The 27,839-nt window shown below is 35.9% G+C and overlaps 1 protein-coding gene across 2 annotated transcripts; it reads left to right on the forward strand.

Annotated features, from left to right (window-relative positions):
* Positions 1-1,238: 1,238 nt before the first annotated feature.
* Positions 1,239-27,397, forward strand: pitpnb (phosphatidylinositol transfer protein, beta). 2 transcript variants are annotated; one of them, XM_028462981.1, is made up of 12 exons: positions 1,239-1,300; positions 12,261-12,291; positions 12,597-12,742; positions 14,129-14,220; positions 14,357-14,364; positions 15,818-15,892; positions 16,005-16,088; positions 20,036-20,113; positions 20,187-20,291; positions 21,338-21,460; positions 21,537-21,601; positions 24,394-27,397. In XM_028462981.1, exons 1-11 carry the CDS (start codon positions 1,281-1,283, stop codon positions 21,582-21,584), a joined length of 810 nt encoding a protein of 269 aa, XP_028318782.1. In that variant the 5' UTR covers positions 1,239-1,280; the 3' UTR covers positions 21,585-21,601; positions 24,394-27,397. The 2 variants fall into 2 exon arrangements, with proteins under 2 accessions (XP_028318782.1, XP_028318781.1); XM_028462980.1 differs by lacking the exon at positions 21,537-21,601.
* Positions 27,398-27,839: the final 442 nt, after the last annotated feature.

Consider the following 27,839-nt stretch of genomic DNA (forward strand, 5'->3'; position numbering starts at 1 on the left):
GGAAGGACAAAGCTGTAAATGAAACGACTGAAAACAAAGACGTGACTCGGTCGTGTCGACTGAACTAAACTTTAACGTCTCACTGAACTCGTGTAAGTCACATGACTCTGTTTGTAAAACGTTGACGTATTTTTCACACTTTTTGGTCACATTTTATGAAGATTATTCAAATGAAGAGAAAGAATGTTTTAATACGTCTCTGTAGGATTTATGAGATCAATGTAGTGATCAGAATGTTACTCCTGATTATGAACGCTTTAATATATTGGGTTTTTTTTAATGCTGGCTCATCAGAAAAATGTAAATTCTTTGGAAATGATTGATTAAAAACTGTTTTTCTGGTTTGACTTTTGTGATAGAAACAGTTTCTGATTCTTCTGTGTTTCTTCTGCGTCCAAACTTCACGCCACATTTTGGTCAAAGTACAGAAAAATTCCAGGTCCATTGATAATAATAAAAAAAATAACGATAAATATTATTATCATATGATTATTCAAATATAACTATTTGTTGCAAATATGTCCATGTGTGACTTTTGAGAGTTGATATCCTCTGGCATGAAACAAAGAGAGGATATATATATATATATATAGAACCCCCGTATAAATACATTTATAAGAACAATTAAATCTATTTATTGAGTATAAATATATAAAAATAAATACAACTATGACCAATGAACACACATTGTATATAGATAATAATACATGTATAACAGCTTTATCTAATATTCTACACCTATAATAACAATCTAACAAAAAATAATTAAAACATGAGATAAATTAGAAGTAATGTTAGCAAAATTAATGGTGTATTATACAAATCAATGAAACAAAACGTGCACATTCAATTAAAGAAATTATGTATTAGTGGAAGGAGTGGCCGTCTTCAGCCGGATGTGACGTAGTACAGCTGATACTGGGGCAGCAAAGTATTTTTAAAGTACACGTATTTAATTTATTGGAGAAACATTGAAAACGATTAATGTAAACATGACGAGTACAGGTAGCTTTAATCAGAAAAAAAACCATCAGGATTATTTTTAATGTTACATAATTTATGTTATATCTGTAGACTATTTACTTCTATTTTAATTTATTAATATTTTTATTTGTATTTTAATTATATATTTTAATAATAATATTAATAATATCGCAGTTTGAGACACGTGACCATGGTCCGGCAGTTTCAGCCAATCAGCGGCCGTGAGGAGGGGCGCTGGTGTTGATAGTGTCGGTGGGGTTGGTGCTCAGTGCGCAGGCGCAGCCCGGGCGACGAAGATGGTGCTCATCAAGGAATAGTGAGTCTAAAAGTCTTCCTTTAAACCCTTTTAACCCCATTAAACAGTGTGTTTCCATCTAGTTTGGCTTTAGCCGAAAAGGAGACACTTTCTAGCCCAGTGTGAGGCTTTAACTGCGGTTCTTTGGTGGTTCCTAGGCCCGCTTTGAGCTGGGCGGATCAGGACGTGGATAACGAGGCGCACCGGTGTTCTTAGGCTAGCATTAGCATCAGAGGGATAATTAGCCTGGGAATTAGAATAGTTGCAGTGAAACTCACAGCACAGTGTGCACACTGCATGTTTGTGTGGTTTATCAGAGGTGGATGTTGTATTATGAAGCCGGTCAGCAGTGGATTTGGATTCCGGAGTGTTTTCATGTTGAGCTTTGGTTCCGTGTGGAGCAGATTAAGCTTCTCCCGTCGGCCTGAAGTCAGACTCACATTGGGAGCTAGGAAAACCTTTAACAGATTAGTGATAAAGTATCACACTGGCTTCACTTTGGCTTCAAATGTCATTATGTGTGTCTTTAACTCGCTTTGTGGAACAATAAAACCCTTCAGTAGATCTGTTATGGAATGAAAACTAAAGAAACTCGTATTATAATACGATTGAAGTGATTTGTTTATCACGAAGAAGCTCAGATATACATAATAATAATAATAATATACACCAATGCATATATGTGACAAATCAATAATTATTAGTGATGTGAACAGTCTTTTGTGTTGTAGTTCCTGAGATAATGGAAGTTAAACACGGAGGTAAAATAAGGACACATACCCTACCTCACTAAATTATCCATAAATATCTCAAAAAGTATTGATCAGATCAAACTAAACATGTACAGTGTGAATATTGAATAATTATGAAACAATTGGTAAAAAAATTCAGAAGTGTGAGATGTCCTGAAAATGTGTTGAAGCCCAGAGGAAAGAATTATTGGCAGAATAAGAAAAAAAAAAATGCATATTTATCTAAATGTTCAACAATAAATAAATTATCCACACAGTTAAAATAAGTTTTATTGAATTAATCAGATTCAAACAAGGATAAACAAATCCCTACATTACATCTATAGTGTGGTGCTGCTACTTATAAAGTAGATTTTTAAGTTATTTTAAATATGTGTACATGATAATGTTATTATGTGTCGAATATACATTATATTTCAGTAGAAATTGTCCTGGGAAAGATAGAAAAGGTTTATGAATAAGGTGTAAATGTAAAATACATACAAAACATCTAAAGCCATGATGCAAACATATCAGGAGAAATATATCAGCTAAACCTGTGTGGAATAATACTGCACTGTTGTGAAATACCTGATTATTTATATATTTATTTACCCTTATGTTAATGACATCAGTATAAGATTAGTAAACCAATCATTGCAGATTACGTTAAATCAAGTGTGATCATGTGGCTACTTTTAATGTTGACCTTTTAAAATCAAATATTGTAGTTATTATTGTAATAACGACTGATAATATTGGAATAACATTATAAAATTAGTACTATGGAGGTTGTTGATTTGTTTATAAGTCTGTCCAAAACAATTGAATTTAAAGGTTAAACATTGTTTTTAATGAAGTTATTGTCTATTTAATAATGATCTGAAAACATCCTCTACATACAAGTTATCAGTTTAAATCACATTAGACAAACTCAACTAAACCTTTGTATATGTATATATATATATATACACGACATAGACTAAATCCTCGCCCACATATTTTAGGACAATATGTCACATTAATAGGTGATTTAAAGTGTAACAACTTCAGCAAATGTCAAATCTCGAGCAAAATGTCACGTGATTTCAGCGTGTGACATTTGGTGCTAATACAGCATTAACATATAAAATAATAATTAACTTTATTAACCTTATTAGGCATGAGTTTAATTAATTGATAATGATATCTGATTAGGGATTTAACCATTCACTCAACTCCCGATACGATTCACGATACTGGGTTAACGATATTTTACAAAATGAGACTGTAGACAAACGATGACTGAAAAATATTCATTACAATCTGCCTGTGGCTTTTAAACCAACTTAACAAAGGTATATGTCTAGAACAACAAATACATGCAGAAAGTTAGTACTTTATGTTTAGATTTTATTGAAAACACAGTGTGGTCAACATGCCCAGGTTTCAGTGCACGTCTTTGTGCAGTTACAATGTCTCCTGTAGTGAAAACATTTTCCTGGTTAAATGAAGGGAAGAAAAAAAACGATACGGATGCATTTTTAATCGATCCTAGAATCGCGCAACGTAATATCACAATATATCGCTGAATCTAGATATAATGTTAATGCATCAGTTTACACATTTTCCAGTGACTTTGCTGCACATATTTTGCCATACAGTAAAAGTGTCCATCACAAAACTCACAGGGAACATTTTGACATCATCACATGTCACCAAATATGTGATTTTTTTTTTTTTTTTTTTTTTTTGTGGTATTCACATTTAAAGTTTATGATTTAAGACAACTTTTTTTCTGTTATACTCTGGAAAATACTTATGAAACCATTTGAAAGAGCTTGAAAATGACATTAGAATCATTTCTGTAGCTCTCCTACTTAAAGTCACATGAGGGTAAACTAAACTACTACCTCACTAATGAAGAGGGTGTGAGATAAAATAAGTCAGTTTTGATCCCAATCCAACCATTCCATAAAGTTTCACTAAATTCTGATAAATTAAGGAAAGTTATTGATTGATTTGACATGGAATGACTAAGATTAAGTTATATTAATATAATAGTTGGATTAAAAACAATATTTCCAGCTGTTAGCAGCTTTTGATTATCAACAGATTGTCATTGTTTGCATATTTTATAGAGATAAGTGTGTTTTAAATCTGTATTTAAACTGGTAGTTTCTCCCTGATTATCAAACTGAGTCTTACTTCACTCCTCTAAGGTTTCCTTCTAATGCTGGGTGGCTAAGCTGATTAGCTGTGATGCTAAGTGCCTAGGTTAGCCTCTGAGTTAAATGTGATGCTAATGTGCTACACCAGCTGCTGCAAAGTCCTGCTTGCTACATTATTATTATTATTGTTATTGTTGTGCTAAACTGCTTTAGCTGCTATCTACATTAGCTATAAGCTAAGCTAGCTCCTGATTAGTTAGCACACTTAGCAGACTGAGACAGGCTGTGGCTGGAAGCTAAACCTGAGCTAAGCTTGTGTTGTGTAAGTGTTCAGGGAGGAGTTAACTCTGTTATCTGTTAATTGTTTTACTTTGCTCTCATACACTAAGAATTAAAAATAATAAACATTATTTAGAACTATTACAAACACTATCTGAGCCTTTTCATGTGAAATATTAAATCAGGACAAAATGAATAATTAAATGTTTGAGGCTAATTTTTTGTTAGATTATCACTCTTTTATTTTATATCACTTAAATGTTCTTATTCTCTTACACAAACTGGCTTTTTTAAATGAAAACACAAGTAAACCACAACATTAATTTTAAAAGGGATTTAGACCAAGCTACGGTACATCTAAAAACAAAAAAGTTTCAAAAAAGAAGTTTTAACTCAACATTGGGGTAAATAAATATTTGCATATACTGTATATATCCATATTTACAGCAAGTGGAGAAATGATACCTACTGTATGTGTGATTTTAAAAAAACAAAGCTGTGGATAAAAAAACGATGAAAAAGTAAAAAATAAATAGGAGAGAAAAAAGGCAACAGATATAAATAAAATAAGTATATTCACTCGTGTATACATGTAAATTAGTGTCTGACCGATGTGGGATATTTTAGGGCAGATGTTGAGGCTGAAACACTTTAATTAGTAACACTGTCAACATAAATACTGTAAAAACACTGATTAATAAGAAAAAGTAAACTTGCACAACTGTATTTTCTGAATTAAGGCCCTATAAAAATCTTTAATTTTTTCAAAATTCTGTTTTCCACATTATTTTTTTGAAATTCAGTTTTTTTGAGAAATATTTGATCCTTTTTTCAGAAAATATTGCTTTTCAAATCCTGTAAGGAAACAAAATAAATCAAAAATATTCACACATCGAAGCTTATAATTCAGAAAAAATGTATTCATAAGATTTGTTCTGAGCACATTTGCACATCCAAAATATATAAATGTATGACAATGTCAATATGTGACCACTTCAGTGTGTGTCTCTAAGGGACAGCACGTGTGAGTGAGTTGTGTAGCTTGTCCAGTTTCAGCAGCAGTTTTAAACACACTCACTCTTCTATTGGAGGAGATTAGAGGTTCTCCAACCTTTAGGAAGAACTGCTTCTCAGCATTTAACACACATCAGACATGGATGTAGGCCCTCCCTGTGTGTCCATGTGGTCTCTGTACAGTGGGGAGTGTGGGCGGGGCATGGAGAGAACCTTCAGGAAGACATGGGGAAAGCAGCTGCTCCGAAAACTGAGGATGCACCAATCGATCAGTGCCGATTTCCCTTATTTTGGGGGATCGGCCGATCCTTGCAAATGAAACCAAACTTTTCTACCGTCATAAAGTCACACTGTCCTCTTCTCCTGTGAGAAGACTGACAGACCCGCCCACCAGCTCATGTGTGCATGTGCGTGCTGCCCATGCCTCTGCTACACAGGATTACAACAACAGTCACAGAGGCACGGTTAGCTTAGCATGTCTGCAGTTCGGCAGTAGTACACAAAAAAAGAGAGCAAAGGATCACAATTTGTAATTCCTGTAACGTAGAAACAAGTCCTGATGGAGCAGCAAACAAAACGCTACTCCATTCACTATGAGACACCGCTGAGTGTGGAGCATATCAAGCTAATGCTAAAGCTAATGGAGCAAACAACCAATGGAGTGCTGTTAGAGCGTATGATTAGTGAAAAGATCAAAGCCACTATGAAGAAAATGATGGAGTTCATGGTTTTGTACATGAATACAAAGCTTCCACTAATGTATAAGTGACTGTAATAAGTGTCATATTCATTCTGTTATTACACGTTGACTTATGAGAATGTTTGACTTTATCTTAGATTGACATTTTTCGGTCGTGGCTATTGATACGTTCCGTATGAATAGACTGCCAGTCTATTCATACGGAACGCCCCTCATTGGCCAGTTCAGGTCACATGCTCATATTTATTTTTAGCTACTCCGCTAACCCTTTTATGTCCGGAAACCGTACCCATAGTGCCGTGGGTTAGTGATACATTTCCGTATCAATAAACACTTTCATATTTTTATATTTAAACATCCATAAAGCTGCTGCATTTGGACTTTTTTTTAAATTTTTGCACTACAAGGAAACCTAAAGCTCAACACACTTTATTGGTCATTACAGATGTTTTTTTTTTAGTTTGTCCTGTAGATTATTATTATTATATCATCTACCCCAAGCCCTGTGATTATTTTTTATTTGTTAAACCAAAATACTGCTGACAGTGCACTTTATTTTTGGCAAAGAACTGAAAACATGTCTGCAGTAGAACCTGTTGGACACATTTAGATTGTTTTTAGAATGTGAAATAACTGATATTAAATTCAAATTAACTGATATTTAGTATTTTGGACAGCAATGTTTTAACATTTTAATTTATATTTGAGATAATTGCCTCATGTGCAGTTAAAACAACACGTTTTTATTGTTTCTTGGATATTGTTCAATGTTTTACAATAAAATAAGATTGGAATATTCAAAGTGTATGCTCTAAAAAAAAAAAAAAAAAAAAAAAAAAAAAATCGTGACCAGCAGGTCACGTATTAAAAAAAAAATCGGTGATTGGCCAGAAAATAGCCATCGGTGCACCCCTGTGCTGTGATTTCTATCCTCTACGCTGTGTTTCAACCAGTATAGGCGTGTCTATAATGGTCCTAATAGTATTATAACTCATTTAAATTTGAGACATTTGACCCTCAGTTATATATTACAAAAATGTGCCCTACAATCCCTACCCTACGCTGTGTAAAAATCCTGTTGTATGTAAATATTTGGTGTTAAAGTTTGTGGTTTTAATTGTGTTGTTTCCCAGGCTGAGTTTAAGTAGTTTCTCTGCTATAACGGGTGGTTAGAGTTACAGTACAGACGTCATCATAGCATTAGACATAAGACTAAGCTCCTGTTTGTGTAAAAAGATGATGTTTAACCCTATCAGACTGTCTGATTGTGACTGGGATCATTAGGATACACTGTGACATGTTTAAAAGTTTCTTTTAAAGGACATTTCCTTAGTGCTCTTTAGCAGCGCTGACCTCTCTGCTCTAATTGACTCACGTCTGGTCTGGTTTTTTAAATTTCTGTCTTGTTTCTTCACTCACAGGATACAACCAGTAAACATTTCCTTTAGGACAGTTTCACTGATGACTAAATAAAACACTTAGGCTGCGTAGTTAAATCTACTTTATTGATACCAAAGGGTGTCACAGCAGCTCTAGACAATAATCTATATATGAAAGGCTATAATATTGTGTAAGTCCAACTGTACATTAACACTGGTGTGTTTTAACCTGGTTCTTACATCATCAGAGCTGTTATCAGTGTTTTAGTTGATTATTGACAGACGGGTTCGTTGATCCATGTTCCCTGCTCTACCTGTCAGACACGTTGGTAATTGTAACAATGTTGGTGGAAAAACAAAGGATTAGATCCATTTATATGTACAAAGTGAGCACACGACCCCAAAATGTGTTCCTAATAATGGTTATTATTAGTGACAGTGATGCACCGAAATTCCAGCCACTGAAAATTTTCAGCCGAAAACTGAAAATGCACTTTTAGCTGATTTTCATTAACGTTTTTCCACCAAAAAAAGTCAACACGAGCAGTAAGCACGCGCCAGGGTTGGGTTCAATTACATTTTTCAATTACAATTACAACTCGATTATGATTACAATTATTTTCCCCCTGAAAGTAAATTACAATTACATTCTCAATTACAAAAGTTAAATTACAATTGATCAGTTACTAATCCTTTCATAAATAATCCTTATTAAACGCAACCTTAATCTTGTGTTAGCTTTTTGCTAGCATCTCTAATGCTAACGCGTCAGTTTTGACTCATGTCTTAAATCAGCTGTAAAATACATTAATAAATATTATCTGTCACTAATTAGTTTCTCGTGCCTTGGTTACCTTGTTAGGCTTCTTTATCCATCAAAATATTCTTATTAATATTTTTAATGTGAGGCTTTTTTCTGTCCTAAACTCAATTTCAACATTTTTTTTAAATGATAAAATGATCCTCAAGAGAACTGACAGGAAAAGTTGATATGAAGCATATTTTATTGATTAACTACGTATGTGTAAACCATAGAACTGTAACATGGTTCCCCAGTTATGCATTTTATTAATTTGTAATTGACTGTTTTTATAGAATTTTCATTTTTAATTATCTGAACTCAATTACAATTTCATTACGATTGCAACAGCAACAAATTATTTCAATTACAATTATGATTACATTATAATTGTGTTTAATTATCAATTACACCATTGTAATTGACCCCAACCCTAGCAGGTACTTTTTTATATTTTATATTGTGCATTGTTGGAATGTCAGCATTAAATAAATACTGTATTTTTAATTGATTTATTCTTTAAACATTAATAATCATTTATACTAAATGTATTGTTTCATTTTGTTGTTTAGTAACATTCAGAGCCAGGAATGTAATGGGAATAAAAATTTGCATCCCTAGAAAAAATATTGATCAACGTAATTGCAAATGAGTTGTAATTGAACATGGAAAATTCTACTTTTAAAAAATGTAATTGATTGCAACCCTGAATTACTCGCCTACATCTTCATCTCTTTGGAATCACGTTTTAAACCTGAATAATAACCATCGCCTTATTTAGAAATGAAGTCAACGCGCTCAGATTAAAGCAGATTTATCAACGCTTTGTGAAACTGTGTGACTTCAGCGTAGCACGTAGCAACCATTGCGGCGTAGCACGTAGCAACCATTGCGGCGTAGCACGTAGCAACCATTGCGGCGTAGCACGTAGCAACCATTGCGGCGTAGCACGTAGCAACCATTGCGGCGTAGCACGTAGCAACCATTACAGCGTCTGTGTCTACTTTCATTGGCCTTTGACCAGAAGAAGAAACATCAAAGCTTCTGATTGTGTGAATCATGGATTATTGGCTTTTCTGTTTCAGCTAATCAATAGTTCAGGAATCAGCTCACAGAAAGCTCAATAACTCTTTCCATATGTGAAGCATTAATAATCATAGTTTATACAGGTCAGAGCCAGAGATCCACTGCTAGCCTACTAATAATCTTTTATTTCAGTTTTCAGACTTGGTTACAGACAATAATTTACATTTTGGTGCATCTCTAATCATCCATTAGCATCCATGCAACATAATACAAGTCAAAACATACCCAACACAGCATAACGTGGATGGCTGTTCATCATAGGAATGGGATCCACACAAGGTTCCTGCTGCTTAACAGAAGGTTTTCCTTGCCGCCATGATGAATTCATGTTGGGTGTGGGATACATATGTATGTGTATATATGCATATGTGTGTATCCATAAAATGAAGAGTCCATCCTTAAGACTGCTCTACTGTAAAGTGCCTTGAGATACCATTGGTTATGATTTGGCGCTATACAAATAAAGATTGATTGATTGATTGATTGAAAACATGACAATACAATTTGGGGATTTTCAAAGTTACATGTAGGTGAGGTAGGGCTGCACAACTAATCACATTTTAATCTTGATAGTGATTTTAGCTGAAACGATAAAATTAACCTGATTGTTGGTGATTTTAACTTTTAAAATGCTGCATATCTAATCAGGCTTTTCTCAACGCTGGTAGTCATCCAACCACCAGGGGGCGAACACATGAGTAAGGCTTCATTCCACTATCTCAATAAAAAGCCAGCAAGACTCGCATCATTTACAATGATTTTGAGTGTAATCTAGTCGCCAGAGTCGCTGAAGTCGCGTTCGGTGTGAACGCGACTTATGTTCTCGCCTTTTCTTTATATGCTGACATTTTTTTTTTCAGCAGTTGCCCTCAGTAGATGTTTAATTCTTGGGTAAATTTATATTTTTTCATTAAAGCTTTAATTTTGCACTCTAAACTGTTGACATATTGTTTGCTAAAAAGTAGTTCATTGAAGATACAGAATCAATGAATAATTGTGATTACAATATTGATCCAAATAATTACGATTAACATTTAGGCCATAATCGTGCAGCCCTAAGGTGAGGGTTTAGTTTGTGTCGTATCGTTTTTTTCCCCAACGGTGTCAAACTCAATTTAGTTCAGGGACCAAACGTGGACCAGGTTGATCTCAGGTGAGCCACAGATTTTAGGAGGAAAAAAAGCTAATTTAACATCAATTGTGCCCTAGTTTTTAATATCAGTCCCTGCTGGATTTTCTCTTCAAAAGTTCTTGATTTTGTTACCAATTTTTGTCATTTAAAGGAATTTTATGGAATTGCAACATTTGAGGAAAAAAATAGTTCTTTTCACAATTTGCAATTAAAAAAATACTGCATTCATGTGATGTTTCATTAAACTAGAGAATTTGAGATATCTACCAGTGATTGACCGATACATCGGATGGCCGATATTATCGGTTGATTTTTGCATTTTTTTACGTGTATTGGCATCGGTCGATCCACATTATTTACAGAGAGCAGAAATATTTTTTACTTGTTCTCGTGCTACATCACCTGTTTTTAATAATTGTTCAATATTTCTAATTGTCGTTCTACCTCATCTTTGTTAATTTCAATAAACCTTCCTTTTAAAAAAAAATTGAGACTTGTACCATTTATCATCATCATTGTGTAATTTTTATGATGTAAATTAAAGGAGCAAAATTAGTATCAGCTCCAAATATTGGCTCAAGAAAAATTGCAGTCCGTATTGGTCATCGGCTAAGGCTCATGGGATTTTTTTCCCATTGGCATCGGCCCTAAAAAATCCATATTGGTCTATCCCTAATATCTACAACTGGTTTATTTGGTAGTTTACACAATGGTTCATGTTACTTTCTCCTGCGGCCCAAATTGGATGCTGTAAAGGGCCGGATTTGGCCCACGGCCTTGAGTTTGACACGTTTTTTCCATTTCAGCAGGTGAACTCAGTCATTACGCACATTTTTGTGTGATTTCTATAATTTTTTAAATTTCATTTTGTATTCTACTTAAGATTCGACTCTCGTCTCTTTGCTTTTTTTCAGCCACCTGCTACTGAGGAAAAGTCGACTGTAAATGTGTTTTATTATTTTAAAACATGCATGTGAGGACATATTTATAAACAAAGCCTTCTACTAAGTTCTCTTTTAGATGTTTTTTAGATTTTTACAATTCCTTTATTTAAAACTCTGTAGCACTTTGATATTTTTATTATTATTAGTATTATTATTCCCACCACAAAGTGTAGACGGAGGATATATATGTATATATATATATTTTTTAGCGCTGTCCGTCCTAATGAGTTAAAGTGGACAGCTTTTCTCAGAAACTGTTTAAGATACAATAACCAAATTTAATGTGGCTTCAGGATGTCACTACCTTGATGGAGTTTGAAAATGAGAAGAGAACAGTAATTTCTTCTGGAGTTATGGCTCTTGTGCAGTTGTTGGAGGTATCTTCAAAGGGGACAGCTTTTCTTAGAAAACGTTTATGATTGTTGGTCTTTTTATATTCTGATGTGATCATATTTTCTGTATACATCTAAGTTAGATTGAGGACATTTAGGAAAAGGTTGTGAGTTATGACAACCAATCTGGTGGGAGCTGTTGATAACTATATCTTATTATTATTATATTGTGTCATAGATTCACCGTCTGCTCCATGTTTGTTTAACTGAACCAAATAGATAAATTCCATGATTTCCGTCTGTTTCTGTTAAACAAGGAACCCCAATGTTGGTATAAAACAAGAGTCCCTCGTGTTACAGATGATGTCTTTTCGCCTTGTTTTGTTTATGTCAGATTTATTGCTGACGTGTTGTTTCTGTGTGTTTCTCCCTCAGCCGTGTGGTGCTGCCGGTCTCTGTGGAGGAGGTGAGAACCTTTGGATCTGTAGTAAATCTATGAAGTTTGAACTGCTCACGAAGCTTTTCCTCTGTGTGTTTATTCACTCATGACTCCAGTCTGTTAACAAAGTGTCTCCACACAGTTACATGGACAGGATTTCAGTGTGTTCGTGTCTGTTTAGCCTCAGAAGTGACTCTTTACACATCTGGAAACATTTTCCTATTTTAGTTATTGCTCTGTGGGTTTTTTGTAAGAGGAAATGTTGTTCTAAATCTCCTTTTCTCATTAATTGAAGCTGACGTCCCCTGTGTGTGCTCCTGTTCTCCTCTCAGTACCAAGTAGGGCAGCTGTACTCCGTGGCTGAGGCCAGTAAAAACGAGACGGGCGGAGGAGAAGGCATCGAGGTGCTGAAGAACGAGCCCTATGAAAAGGATGGAGAAAAGGGCCAGTACACACACAAAATATACCACCTCAAGAGGCAAGTGTGTGCGCTGTGAACTACACACATTTATAGACAGGAAGTGAGCTCACATTGAGACAAACACATGCCAGTTTAATCTGAAGTGGGCCGCAGATTATAGACGAGCAATTCCAACATTAATAATAAACTAAGATATTTACATTTGCATTAATTGGTAATTTACACAAACATTTGTGTTCTGTCATATTTATTTTCTCCTGTGGGCTGAATTAAATATTCTGAACCAGTGGTTCTCAACATGTTCAGGCCGTGACCCCCAGAGAGCAGGGACCCCCACTGTAGCTGAAGGTGGTTGAACACAGACATGAACATTGAAGAACAGTCATGTGGAGACAGGACCATCTATAAGGGGGAATAAAGGGGAGATTTTTGGGGTCCATCCATAAAGTCAGTAAAATGATGGTCCATTGTTCTATGAATCTGTGATAACCACATTTATTTATTCATCTGAATTATTATTATTATTATTATAGTCATCTTAAAGATGGAAATCCTGGTTTTAATCACTAATAAAATGGTTCAAAGTGACCAAAAATTGTGGAAAAGGAGGTGAAATAGGATTTTAAAAACCACAGAAATTGGTTAAAAGTTGTAAATTAGAGTGGATAAAAACAGACAGAAAAAGTGGTAAAAAGGGTTCAAAGTGTCAATATTAGAACAATTAGTTTAAACTGATAAATAAAGGACATGACAAATGGTGAATGTGGTTAAATTGGCAAAAATAATCTTGAAATATGGTGAAAAGAGGTTAAAAGTGACAATAATGGGTCAATATATAGACATTAGATGTAAAAGTGGTAGAAATGGTTTATAAGTGATGAACATGTCTGGAAAGTAGGAAAAAAATGTGCAGAAAAGTCATTAAAATGTGATGTAGAAGTGTACGTTAAAAGGAGCAAAAAATAATGCAAGAAAGTGATGAAAATAGGTTAAAATATGGTGAGTTTGGTGAAAATAAGCAAAAATGGGCTCAAATTGTTCAGAAAATTTTGTGTTTCTTGAAGCTATCTTTCAACCCTCTCCCAGTGTCTCTCTGGATTTCCATCTTTTAGATGACTATAATAATCGTAAACTTCCTGGATGACGGTGGATATTATTCAGATGAATAAATACTGTAAATGTGATACCGTGGAGGCTGAAAAGATTGAGATCCACTGATTTACAGAATGATTTGTTTTCTCTTTCATATTTATTTTCATCTCCGGAACGTGTTGGATTCTTTAAAGGGCCGAATTCAGCCCCCAGGCCTTGTGTTTGACATGTGTGGTCTAAATGTTTTGCATATTTGTGTGTAGCTGGTGCAACAGTGATAGAAATGTTCCCTGATTAGTGAGCAGTCTGACTGTGCTCAGTGATGTAACTGTAGTGTTTCTCTATCTGCAGTAAAGTCCCAGGGTTTGTGAAGATGATCGCACCTGAGGGAGCACTAGTTTTTCACGAAAAGGCCTGGAACGCCTACCCGTACTGTCGCACTGGTAAGATCTGACTTTACCCACACAGCCGTGCGTTCAATGAGGAATCCTGTTGTTCTTTACAGGCTGTTAACTTTTAGAGGAACTAACTCTGATTTATTTTCTCTGTCTCTTCAATGACCTGCTCCTCCTGCTGCAGTTGTGACGGTGAGTGAATGTTTGATCAAACTTAATGAGTAGGAAGGTTATTATTATCAAATAGGTTTATGTGCATGAAATTATTTTTCAGCGTTTAACCCGTCCCTGATGGGAAGTAGGCAGCCACAGTGTTGTGATCCATGAACACACTAAATGACTCAGAAAACACACAAAATGGTGACTAAAATAGAAATAATGTGGATTAAATCTGTGATGGCGGCGCCTTGTGTTTTAAAACGTGTCAAATGAAGCACGAGTGTTTCTCACAAATCACATCTCATTTTCAATGCTGTTCTTTAACCCTTTGGAGAACATGTAAAAACCTCAAACATTCTAGTTTTTGTGCATGGAGCTTATCACAGACGTTCTGAGGCTTTTAAAGAGAAGACAGTAGAAGGCCCCGCCCCCTGGCGTCTGCACTCTGAGAGGTTAAAAGGAGGCTGTGCTCCTTTTCTTCCTGAGGCTTTGTCTGCTCTTTAACGCTCTCTGACTGAGTGTGGAACAGGTCACTAGTCCTAACGCAGAGAGACAGGAAGTCACTGACACGCCTAGAGGCGTTTTTAGAACGTAGAATCAGGACAAACGCATTAGTTTAATATTTAAATATGGATATATATGTATTTATGGCTTACGTAGAGTATTGAAGGTTGTTCTTTTTACTGATAAGACTGATAGTTATGTTTTAATTTAAAAAATGCCCTGACATTTTCTAATACAAGCACACACACACACCATGTTGTCCACTTCCTGTAAAACCTGAGTGAGGGCACGTTAGAAGAAATGTGGAAAACAGCGACTCTTAAAACGAATAATTTAGGGGGAGAAGGTTTGAATTGAATCTTTATCATTAATATAAAACATACGGTCTTATTCTGTTTTGATTTGATTTAATATTTTTTCTTCTAATTTAGTTAGTTATTGTTTGCACACAGAGAGATTTGTCAGTGTGAATTATGAGGTGTAAGTAGCCGCTCTGATTCCATTTCTGTGTCATTATTGTTAGTTTACTCATTTTTCATTTCCTCGTCTTTCCCAATTTATATTGGCTTTTAAACTTCCTGTGCCAAACATGCTGAGTCAACTACTGTTGGCTGAAATCATGCGAGATTACGTCATAAGAATGTCTGTTAGCTACACTGGAAATGTGTGACATGGTCCAAAACATGTGAGGGTTTAGTCTGTCATAGAGATGTTTTCATTTCACTTTACACGGTCGTGTGATTACCTACTGTAAGAATTTAAGCAAGATTAAACACACAAAATCACTCAGTAAACTCACAAAAGGACTCTGAAAAGCATATAATGACTCCACAAATTCACAATAAGACTCACACACACTTTGAAACGCACAAAATGACTGTCCTTGTTGTTGTTTAAAGTTTCCCTGTCGAATGAAAGGTGTAAAAGCTCTGCAGCGTTGTTTCTGATCACAGGTGTTTATTCTTCCTCTGTTGTTCCACAGAACGAGTACATGAAGGATGACTTCATGATAAAGATTGAGACATGGCACAAACCAGACACTGGGACAATAGAGAACGTAAGTGAACGACACGCACAGTGTGGATGTTGGAGAGGAGAGAGTGCTGACTCATGTTACACACAACATATATACTGTATATAGCACATGTTTAATAGTGTCTCTCTGTCAGGTTCATGACCTGGATGAGCAGACATGGAGGACTGTGGAGGTCGTACCCATCGACATTGCAAGCAAAGAGGAGGTGGCCCCTGGGGTGAGTGTCATCAAAGCAGCCCGTGTTCAGCTCATTACTAGTGATGAACCCAAACGGTTCAGCCATAAATGGCCCAAAAGTGCATTTTCTGTTTTCAGCTGAAACGCTTTAATTCACCAGAACGTGTTTGTGTAGCGGCCATATTTAAATACATCTGAGCACTAAAACGTCTTCTGAGCAGAAAGTACACACTCGTGATTTATGTTTGTGTGTCACGTCGACGCACAGCATGTCAACACACTGACCCTCTGCACTAGTGATGCAACTCACGTGGTCCGCAGATTGGTTGATGAAAAAAAAGCAACTTTTTACAATGATCCACACATTTCATTAGGTGTATGTGTGCACGTACCCGTGTATGTGTGGTTCACGCTCCTGGTTGTGTGTCTGTGTGTGACTGTGTGAGAGTAGAATAGAGACACACACACACAGAGAGAGAGGAACAGCTCTGTGTGTGTGCGTAAATATTAGCTCTAGTCCAGATGACCATCCTTGACTATTGTAACAATTCCAAATGATAAACTCAGATCTGTTTTTTATCCTTCTTTCATTCTTTTTTGATAATGTGAACATAGACTAGTTTTTAATTCACTCTGGGGAAAAATGAAGACATGACACCTTCTTTTTTTAAACATATACACTAACCTGTTTAAAGGATGATGTCATGCCTTATATTCCACTTGAATTTGTTTTTATGTGACTCAAATTGTTATTTAAGCATTGGATTGACACCTCAAGTTAAATGTTGGTATTTAATGAGCAGAAAAATGTGTTCTACAAAATTAATGGAGAGCAAAATTATTGGCCTTTTTTTTTTTTTTTTTTCATACTGATCTGAAAAATGATCGATCCGTGACTCAAACTGTGATCTGATCTGAACCGTGAGTTTTTTGATCCGTAGCACCACTACTGTACACTAGGGATGGGAACCTCTGGGTACCTCACGATACAAAGCTCACAATAACGATTATATCACGATACTGCAATTATTGATATTGGTCAGAAATCAATCTACGATAATCTATGACATAACAAGAAGAAAAAAGATTAAGTGAAGAAATACAATTTTAATTTTCTATCTCTGAGACAATAAATATAAAGTGTCCTATGAACAGTGACACTATTTTAGTGCAACATTTCTGTAAATAAGTGTCAACATACCAATGTAAACTAATAAGTATCTCTAATAGTGATTTATGTAAACAATAAATATGATCTTTATTACCAGTGACATCATTATAGTGAAATATTACAGTAAACAATATATTGGTTCCTTCAAAAAACAATGATAATATTTATGTGAAGACGTACCTGCACATTTTAGTGAAAAAGCAGAAAAGGTTTTGAAAAAACAATACTTAGCGGGAGCATATCAATAATATATGCGATATATTGCCGTATCGAGATATCGGCACATCACTACTGTACACTATGATGTGTGGCTGCACACGTTCCACAGAGATCCTCTGATCTCCATCACAGCTGTACTTGGTCCACGTTCTAAACGTCATTACTGGATGGATTAAAGCAGCGCGCACAGGAAGTGATGCACACTGTGATGAAAGCAGAGGTTAGAGCTGTAAAGTAGAATCAGAGCTCACACAGTCACTGTAATAAAACAGCTGATCATCAACTACTTTAATGTGTTTTAATGATTTATAGTCAGTTATAGGCCTGTACGTTATTAATTAATGTATGAGTTAAACATTTTATTTTATACTGTGCATTGTTGGAATGTCAGTGTTTAATATGTTTATATATATATATTCATAAACCAAGAAATGCAACAGTACTAATAACTGGCAAAATAATTAATTTCGGTGTTTCTCATTTTTGGTTTTGGCCAATAATTTTAATTTTGGTGCATTTCTACTCAAGTTTATGGGATGGTAATGGTGTAAAGCATGGGTGTCAAACTCAGTTTAGTTCAGGGGCCAAATATGAAATATAGTTTGATTTTCAGTGGGCACAGGTTTTAAGCAGGAAAACGGGCATATTCAACATTTATGTCCCTAAGTTTGCACTGAACACAACGTATAAATGATACATAAAGTATGTAGGGCACCTGCAGGATATTCCCTTTTGAATTTCATGATGGTGAGTCCTTTGAACAATGAGATTTAAAATGCAGTTATGTGATAAAAGCGTGGGAAATTTGCTCTCCTCCAAATATTGTGGAGTTTCATTGAATGTGTGTATTTGGAAGGGCTGAGATATCTGCCGTAGACAATCATTCTTTTTCTGTGTTTTTAACTTTCCCCTTGAGGCCGAATTGGATGGTCTAAAGGGCCAGATTTGGCCCCCGGGCCTTGAGTTTGACACATGTAGTGTAGAGAAAAGTGCAGCAGCATGTAGTCCTAGATCTGGCCTGCTGTTAGACCAGGCTTCAGATAAATCCATAAATCTAGTAGAAGTGATCATATCAGTGTTTTTGTCTCCTAATGGTATAAATAATCTGTTTATTGATTTGTCTTCAAAGTCACTGATGAAACAATCCCAGTCTAAACACACAGCAGTGATTTATGTTTTATTTTTTCCTCTCGGGTGCTTCACAGTCGGTGTTTCTTCCACTCACTCGTGCACAATAATGATTTAAGTGGATCAGAGCTTAAACCATCGGTCCATCTGCTGTGGGAGCTCCTCACCGTGGTCACCGTGGTCAGGATTAAAACAGTTAGGATTTAGAGAACGTGGTTAACGTGTGGTGAGGAAACATCTCACTGGGGCTGATTTGGGTGGTCTACAACAAATATACACAGATCCTAAACTTGTTCAGTATATTATTGAGATAACATGCAGAGTGTTGGAAACCAGTTGGAGCACCTGTAATCTCCTCCAGCTTCTTCAACAGCTGCATAATCTACAATAGGAAGATTCTGTTCACTCACACATGCTGTCTCTTAGAGCAGGAGTTCTCAACCTGGGAGGGGATCGCCAGATGTCTTCAAGAAACTAAGAATTGAACAATTTCAGCCCATTTTTGCTTATTTTTACCCTTTTTCTGCAACTCCACCAAACTCACCATATTTTAATCAATTTTCATCACTTTTTCTTTCCATATTTTTGCATTTCTCCCATTTCTGACACTTCTACATCATATTTCAATGACTTTTCTGCACATTTTTTCTACTTTCCAGACATGTTCAGCACTTATAAACCATTTCTACCACTTTTACACATAATGTCACGTATATTGACCTATTATTGTCACTTTGAACCCATTTTATCAGTGATTAAAATAAATGTGGTTATCACAGATTCATAGAACAATAGACCATCATTTTACTGACTTTATGGATGGACCCCAGAAAGGACCATGTGAAAGTGACCTGGGTCGGATTTGAAAAAATCTGAATTGTGCTGTTCAGACTGCCTTTAACAGATTGGATATAGGTCGCATATGGGCTTTTATGATTTAAACAAAAATAAAAAAATTACAATCACAATAATACCTGTAGATTTATTTTTAATAATTAATCAGAATCACAATATACATCAAAACAGCACTGAAAATGACTAAGAGAAAACATCAAATGATTCCAAAAACACACTAAATTACTCGTAAAACACACAATGTGACTGAATTTCACTCACATGTGCTGTCCCTTAGACCTGGGGTTCTCAACCTTGGAGTCAGGACATTGCGAGACACTGGGAGGGGATCACCAGATGTCTTCAAGAAACTAAGAATGTTTCCTAAACAATTTCAGCCCATTTTTGCTTATTTTTATCATTTTTCTGCAACTACACCAAACTCTCCATATTTTAACCTATTTTCATCACTTTTTCTTGCTCATTTTAATGTTTGGTGATAAAATCTAATCATAGCAGTGAGTGTTAGACTCAAATGGATGGAGAGGTGATGTAAAGTGAATCAATCCAGCAGAGGGCGCTGTGCGTGTCCACACACTGAGTAGCTCACCCAGTGTCCTGTGGTTGTGTTCCAGGACTACAAACCAGAGGAGGACCCTGCTCTGTTCCACTCAGCTAAGACTGGTAGAGGACCACTGGGACCTGAATGGAAGGTACACACTTTGATCAGGTTTTAATCTTCATCACTCACTCCTTCATCATCCTCCCGTTTGTGCTGCTGTGCAGAACGAGCAGAAGACGGACTGTCCCTACATGTGTGCGTACAAACTGGTGACGGTGCGGTTCAGATGGTGGGGTCTGCAGACCAAGGTGGAGAGCTTCATCCACAGGGTAACAATCACTCGTCATCGTTATCTAGAGCAGAGACAGGAACCATGACTGTATTTGGTCTGAGGGTCACATGACCAACGTTCATGTCTGCTTTAGAATAACGACCAATCGGAGCATTAACAGGAGATGACAGTTTAGTTTGTCTGTTTTTTGTCATTTTGTGTTTCTGTCATTTAATTTTTCAGTAAGTTTATTGTTTTTTAGTATGTTTGTCTTTTTCTTTTTTTGTTTAGTTATATGTAATTCTGTTGTCAGTTTTTGTTTGTTTGACTCATTTTTATGTGTGTTTTGAGTCATCTTATGTATTTGTGTTGTCAATTTGTGTTTTTTTTTTGTGTCATTTTATTTGTTTTTTTTCCAACCATTTTAAGTGTTTAAGTCATTTTGGGGTTTTTCCATTGCTTTGTATGTGTATTTTGTGCTTTATTTAGTTGTATGCAATTATGTTGTCAATTTGTGTTTTTTGAACTATTTTGACTCATTTTGTGTGCTTTTATTGTGTAATTTTTGTTTTCCGAGTCATTTTTTGTATTTTAAGGCCTTTTGTGCGTTTCTGTTATTTTGTGGTTTTTTTCACTCATTTTATGTTAAGTCAGTCTGTGTTTCTGTCATTTAGTTTTTACAGTAATTTTATCATCCTTTTGTATGTTTGTCATTTTCTTTTTGATTTAGTTATAGGCATATGTTTGTTTTCACTCATTTTGAGTCATCTTGTATTTATTGTTTTTTATGATGTTTATTTTGTCAATTTGTGATTTTATTTTATTTTACTTGTAGTGTGTTGCTGATGTCATTTTGTTTTTTTAATTATAACAATAATAAAAAGAGAAAATCATATTAATAATAATTTTCTGTCTGAATGTATTTAATTTTAATAAAAGCCTTTCCATATGAATCCTTATTTCATGTAAAATACAACTGTTTTCCTGGATTATATTTGATTGTAGTAACTGTGTGTGTGTGACTGCAGACCATGTGACTCTATCTGACCAATAGCGTGGCTCTGCTGAGTCATTAACACTATGTTTAAACTGTTGTTTCTACAGCAAGAAAAACGAATCTTCACCAACTTCCACCGTCAGCTGTTCTGCTGGATCGATAAATGGGTGGGTTTGACCATGGAGGACATCCGACGGATGGAGGAGGAGACGCAGAAGGAGCTGGAGGAGGTAAACACAGCACAGTGAGAACCTATGACGTTCCCTCAGAGCTTTTAACCTTCTCTCACCCTGAATGTCACATCAGATGCGTCAGAAAGGAGACGTGCGAGGCACTTCTGCACCGGACGAATAGTTAGGACTCAGGGCTGAGTAAGTGACGCTGGTGGCGCTGCATGAGGGTCCTCTGGCTCCGCCTCCATCACTTTAGTTCCACCTGCATCTCCTTCATCCTCTGTTTTCACCTCATGGTCCCTGACCTCCTGCACTCTTCGAATGAACCTAATTCATGGTTTAACTCGTGGGTGGTGGACACTTCCAGACCACTTTAACCCTGACCACAAACATCTGAGACGTATTTAGGGCTGCACGATAAACAGGTTTTTAGTCGTGATTGATATTGATTAATTTAGAACGATTCAGTGGCTTTTTATTCATAATAATAATAGTGTGTACAGTGTGAGTGAAATAAATCCATGATACTAAACAGTACAGGTGAGCTTTACTAGATTACTGATGTTTATTATAACTGAATCATTTATTAATTCATTAATTATAGACGTCAATAACATTTAATGTCAAATCTATTCACATTTTATCTGAATAAAGTCCAACCAACACTTCAGTTCAAATGAAAAGGATGTGACCTTTTAATGCAATATTAATATCAACAATGATGTGTTGAGGTTGAACCTTTAACGTGATGGTAAACATGAGGCTTCTGCAGAGCTAATGCTAACGCTACATGTGCTGCTGCAGTGAACGTCATTATTAAACATTCTGATAGTCTACTGTGCTTTAATTCAATGAGTTATGTTTTTGTATCAGGACAATCTATTGATTACCTTTTAAAATGATTTTACATTGATTCATGTCATCAGGAAGGACAGCTAGCCGAGCACAGATCGATGTAGGCGGATTATAGGAATATTAATTTATTTCTTAATCTAATAAACGGATCCTAACACCCTTATATTAATGTTTATTCAGACTGTTTTTAAATGATGTAAATAATCAAAATTAAACAAAGACACAACCTCTCAAATATCTATAATCCCAGACCACTCTACAATAATCTACTAGAGTCGCCCACAGTATCAGTCCCAGTTTACCACTGACCATGTGAGGGGAAATGTCTTCTGGAGAACATGCAAACTCCACACAATGGTTCCATGAATGGTTCCTACCCATGGATTTCAACCTGCTTTTAGTTTGAATAAAATATCACCATCAATAAAGAAAAATGAAGGATTTTAATTTTTAAATATCGTGCAGCTCTGGATACACTAAGATTAGATCGATGAGGACAGGAAGTGGTTTTACGTTTGGAGGTGAATGTTTTTTGGCCTATAAATGAATATTAGTGGTTTAGTGTTCAAACGCTGCCCCCTACAGGTGAGGATGACTAACTTATCATTTATGGACAGGATCATCTGATCTTCCTCTCATCCTCACACGCATTTATCGTCTACTAACATCTGCTCTGTGCTGTTCTCTCACTGCTGTGCTTTTATTTTGAAAACTCATCTGCATGCTTGATGTCATAAGTTTTAACAGGTTTACTGTAGTTAAAGATGGAACTAAACCTCAGAGTGAAAGTTACATTAAAGACATTAGGGTTGGGTTCAATTACATTTTTCAATGACAATTACATCTTGAATTATTCATGTTCAATTACAGCTCAATTATGATTACTGTATGTTAACCAGCATTTTTTCCAATTATAACTAAAATTACTATTATTTTCCCCTGAAAGTCAATTACAATTACATTCTCAATTACTAAAATTCAATTACATTTGATTAAAATTAAGCTTTTAATAAATAACCCTTATAAAAGTGAACCTTCCTCTTGTGTTAGCTTTCTGTTAGCATCTCTAATGCTAACGGGTCAGTTTGACCCATGTCTGTAATCAGCTGTAAATACACTAATACATTTTATCTATCATCTAATTAGTTTCTCATCTATTGATTACATTTTTAGGCTTCCTAATCAATTAATATTTATGGTGTGGATGTCACTTTACCCGTAGATTATATATTTTTTTAAAATCTTAAAAGAGAAGTGGCAGGTATTTGATCTGAATCATATTTTAATAATAATTAATATTTATGTGTCAGAACTATAACATGGTTCACCAGGTTTGTGTTTATGTATATTGTAATTAACAGTTATTAGGGCTGTACATAGCCATCAATCTGACCATACGATTCACAATTTTCGTGTCACGATACGATATATCCCAGTTTTTTTATTTATTTATGTTGTAAGAACAAATAAATGTAACTAACTGTAATTCAAGAACAAATATCTAAAACAAGTGGAGTGTTTGTCAATATATATTTTTCAAAAAAGTTAAACTTTTGCTTCTACAACAGATTCTGATTCTGTTCTTAAATTCCTTAATTTAAAGTAACCATAAATCTATAAAAGTGTCCAGTATGTTTTATTAAAATAAAGTTAAAAAACATAAAGGAGTGATGTAGTTTAACAGGGTCTGATGGTGCGTTCACTGACACCTAGTGGCCAGGAGTTTACCTGCTATGCTAATGTTAGCAAAATTCAATGTATTTTTTTTTAGTTAAAATATGATTTAAAAATTTGATTTGGACATTTTTTTGGATCGATTTGATAATCGCAGGGTGAAATATTGTGATGTATTGCACAATAGATGATTTGCTTTTTACACCCTTCATGATAATTATAGAATTTGCATTCTAATTACAATTACAAAGTATATTATCTTAACATATTGTTTTCAGTTACAATAACATCATAATTGTATTTGAATATCAATTACGTGAATACAATTATAATTGACCCCAACCCTGATGATGATAAACTAACTCTAGGACATCAGTGTGGTCTCCTCAGGGTGATTAATGGATCAATGATTCATGGATTAGAACTCAGTGTCTGTTTTCTTCTTCTCTTGTTTTGTGCAGCTGCGTAGAACAGGTCCGATCCGAGGCACCAGTGCTGCTCACGAGCAATGAGGCAACCAACCAAACCCTGTCATGATGATGTCATCTAGACACGCCCACCTCACGCTGAGGGCGTGGCTTCCTCCTCCCCCCCTCCTCCTCCATTTCTCCATGATTGGTTGACGGGGCCTTTGATCTGATTGGTTCCTGTACAGAGCACCTCAGTGTCTCGCCTCCACTTCAAAGAAAACACAAAAAAAAAGTTTTACAAAACGTGTTAAAAAAACAACAAAAAAACAGTTTGCACAGAGCGTACGGTTTGATCTGTAATTGTTAACAGGATTTGTTTTTTTTTTTTTTCAGCTCAGTCGGACTTGAATGTTTTTTAGCTGCAGGTTCTCCTCTCAACTTTAAAAAACTAAAAGCTTTTAGCTCCTCCCCTTTTAGAGGCAAGGACACGCCCCCATGCCTCCTCCTCCATGTTCAGGGAAACTTTAGGATGTGTGTGAGGGATTAATCCAACATGGATGCACCACATTACTGCGTTTAACGTGTTCGATGGTTTAACTGTGGAGTCATCACAGCTTCCTGTTTCCTGTTTCCTGTAGCTGCATGATGTCATCAGTCTGTGTTAACGTTTGCTGCTGGAAGATAAAGTTTATTTTCTCTACAGCAGGGGTGTCAAACTCATGTAGTTCAGTGGCCAAATATGGACCAGTTTGACCTTAAGTGGGCCGCAGACTTCAGGTTGGAAAACATTAATGTTCCCTGATATCTAAATGATAAAGTATGTGAGTATATCAGTCCCTGAAGGATCTTCACTGAAATGTAACTGATTTTGGGAATTTAACGAAATTTTGTGGAATAATTTCCCAGATTTTGGAAAAATTGAGTTATTTAAACGATTTGAGATGAAAAATGTCTGGTCATGTGACATAAGAAGGGGAAACCTGAGCTCTGCAAAATATAGTGGATTGTAATAAAACTTTAGTATTTGGAGGAGCTGAGATATCTATGAATTAGTCATTTACAAAATGTTTTTTTCTACTTTCTTGAGTGGGCCGAGTTGGATGCTCTAAAGGGCCGCATTTGGCCCCTGGGCCATGAGTTTGACACGTGATCTACAGGTGTTAGAATTAAAAGATGGAATCATGCAACGAGTGATTTTTAGATCTTCTACGTGAACGTGTTAAAGCGCCGTAGTCATGATTACGGTTTAGACTTTGGTTCATCCTCAGGTCTTAGTGATGACTCAGCAAAACCTCTGTCATTAGTCAGACCAAACATTAATGACTCAGCAAAACCTTCGTCATTTGGCCAGACTCCTGACTCAAAAAACCTCCATCATTTGGTCAGACCAAACAGACTCATGACTCAGCAAAACCTCTGTCATTGGTCAGACCAAACAGACTCATGACTCAGCAAAACCTCTGTCATTGGTCAGACCAAACAGACTCATGACTCAGCAAAACCTCTGTCATTGGTCAGACCAAAACGACATGACATGGTGTTTTATTTTGAGGGAATCTGAAATACACATGACGAAGTAAGTTTAAAAAAAAAAAGCTGTTTTATTTATTTTATTTTTTATAGTTGAGATATATCAACGTATTGTTTGATTCATAAATATATAGTAATATTAAACTAAGCCACCGTGGGCGCATGTTCTCCCTGTGCTGCGTGGGTTTCCTCCCACAATCCAGAAACATGACTAAGGTTGATTGAGTCTCTAAATTGCCCATAGGAGTGAATGGTTGTCTGTCTGTGATGGACTGGCGCCCTGTCCAGGGTGTACCCCCACCCAGCGCCCTATGAGAGCCGGAGATTGGCACCGGCAGACCCCCGCGACCCTGTTAAACGGGAATAAACGAGTATGAAGATGGATGGATTGATTTATCTGAACCTTTCAACTTCACTCATATCAGAAGCAGCACATATTGATGATGTCATGTTTATTCATGGTTTTTTCTAAATACATGTTTTACATCCTGAGGCTGTTGATTCCAATGACTTTTATTTTGAAGCCTGAGGCTGTTTGCTCTGACCAATGATACCTGATACAGCTCACTCTGAGACTAAAATCTACATGTACATGTGGTGCATCCATGTTTCTTGGGTTTTTCGCTCCCACACGTGAGCGTGCACGTGTCTCAGTGTGTGAGCGTGCACGTCTGACGTGAGCTGTCAGTGTGTCCTCAGCTGCCTTCACTCAGCCTTTCTTTCTTTCTCCGAGGGCTCAAACCTTAGCGCCCTGCGTCTGTCCAGGGGGCGTGGCGTCACCTGAAGCTTTTGTTTATTAAAACCAGTTGCTGCGTACAGGATGAACGTCTCCTCATGGAGTCCAGACTATTCAGTGTTTCCACATCATTTCAATGGACAGTGTTTTTAAACTCAATTCTCAAACCTTTTTAGTTTTGGTCCAGTTTCACTTCCTGTGTCCAGTTTTTCACGTGTTCCTCAGGCTCGGATGATTTAAGATGAAAGTAGAGATTTAAAGGTTAATCTGAGTCACTTTGGCTGAATTTGAATCTTCTGCTCACGTTGAACATGTATTGATTGTATTTTAGTTTGATCAGGATCAGACCCTGTTTACACCGGCTTTAAAAACCCTTTCATGTTTCAAACTCTAACTCTGTCCTTTACTAACTCTGCATCTAAAGCTTTGCTGTAAAACTAAACAAATCATTGGACAGAAATTCGCTAAACCACCTTTTATTTTGAAAGAATGAAATGTTGATCTGAGTCATGATTAAAGCTCAACAATCATAGTTTCTGTGTATCTCAAAGTTCTCTGGAGTGTGTGTGTGTGTGTGTGTGTCAGAATCTTTCTCTGCATTAGAAACGTTTCCGATCACGTGCTGAACGTTCAAGGCTAACGTGCTCATAAAATATCACAACATTGATCAAATGCAGTTTGAACGTGAACACGTGAGGCTAAAGATGAGTTTCTGTTGTGATGTAAATCAACTCTAATTGTGTTTAATAATGAATCTACTATGGATTAAACAGTTAAATACACAATGAATGTAACTGAAAACTGATGCAGTTATTGTGAAACATGCAGAACAGCAGCTCTCCAGGACCAGACTCTGGATCTCCTAATGTTTAACTTTGGTTTCTCCTTAAAAACTTAAAATCCATCAGAATCTCCTCATAAATGTCAAATGTTGGATAAAGTAATAAAACATGCATAGGTAATTATTGTGTTTATGGATTTTAAAGCTGGTGCAAATGGGGGGGGGGTCTGAGTGTGGACCCCCTCCTGTTCTGATCTGTACACGTTAGTTCTCACTCTCACATTAGGACAAACTGTCAGGATGGATCATGTGATCATCTAAGAGAAACTTATGGATTACCATTTTTTCCAGACTTCAAATCACACCAATTTTACAATTTTCACTGAAAAACAATCCACAGATAAGTCACCACATCTAAAAATATAAAATAATTATTCATAACTCCTTTTA

This window comes from Gouania willdenowi, chromosome 12, assembly GCF_900634775.1.
Source record: "Gouania willdenowi chromosome 12, fGouWil2.1, whole genome shotgun sequence".
Taxonomy (NCBI): domain Eukaryota; kingdom Metazoa; phylum Chordata; class Actinopteri; order Blenniiformes; family Gobiesocidae; genus Gouania; species Gouania willdenowi.

Bases quoted from the DNA above. Each gene is read 5' to 3' on its own strand.
- pitpnb (XM_028462980.1), top strand. From the start codon at position 1,281: ATGGTGCTCATCAAGGAATA. The intron at 1,301-12,260 runs GTGAGTCTAAAA...TTTCTCCCTCAG, and splicing joins ATGGTGCTCATCAAGGAATA to CCGTGTGGTGCTGCCGGTCT. The intron at 20,114-20,186 runs GTACACACTTTG...GCTGCTGTGCAG, and splicing joins CACTGGGACCTGAATGGAAG to AACGAGCAGAAGACGGACTG.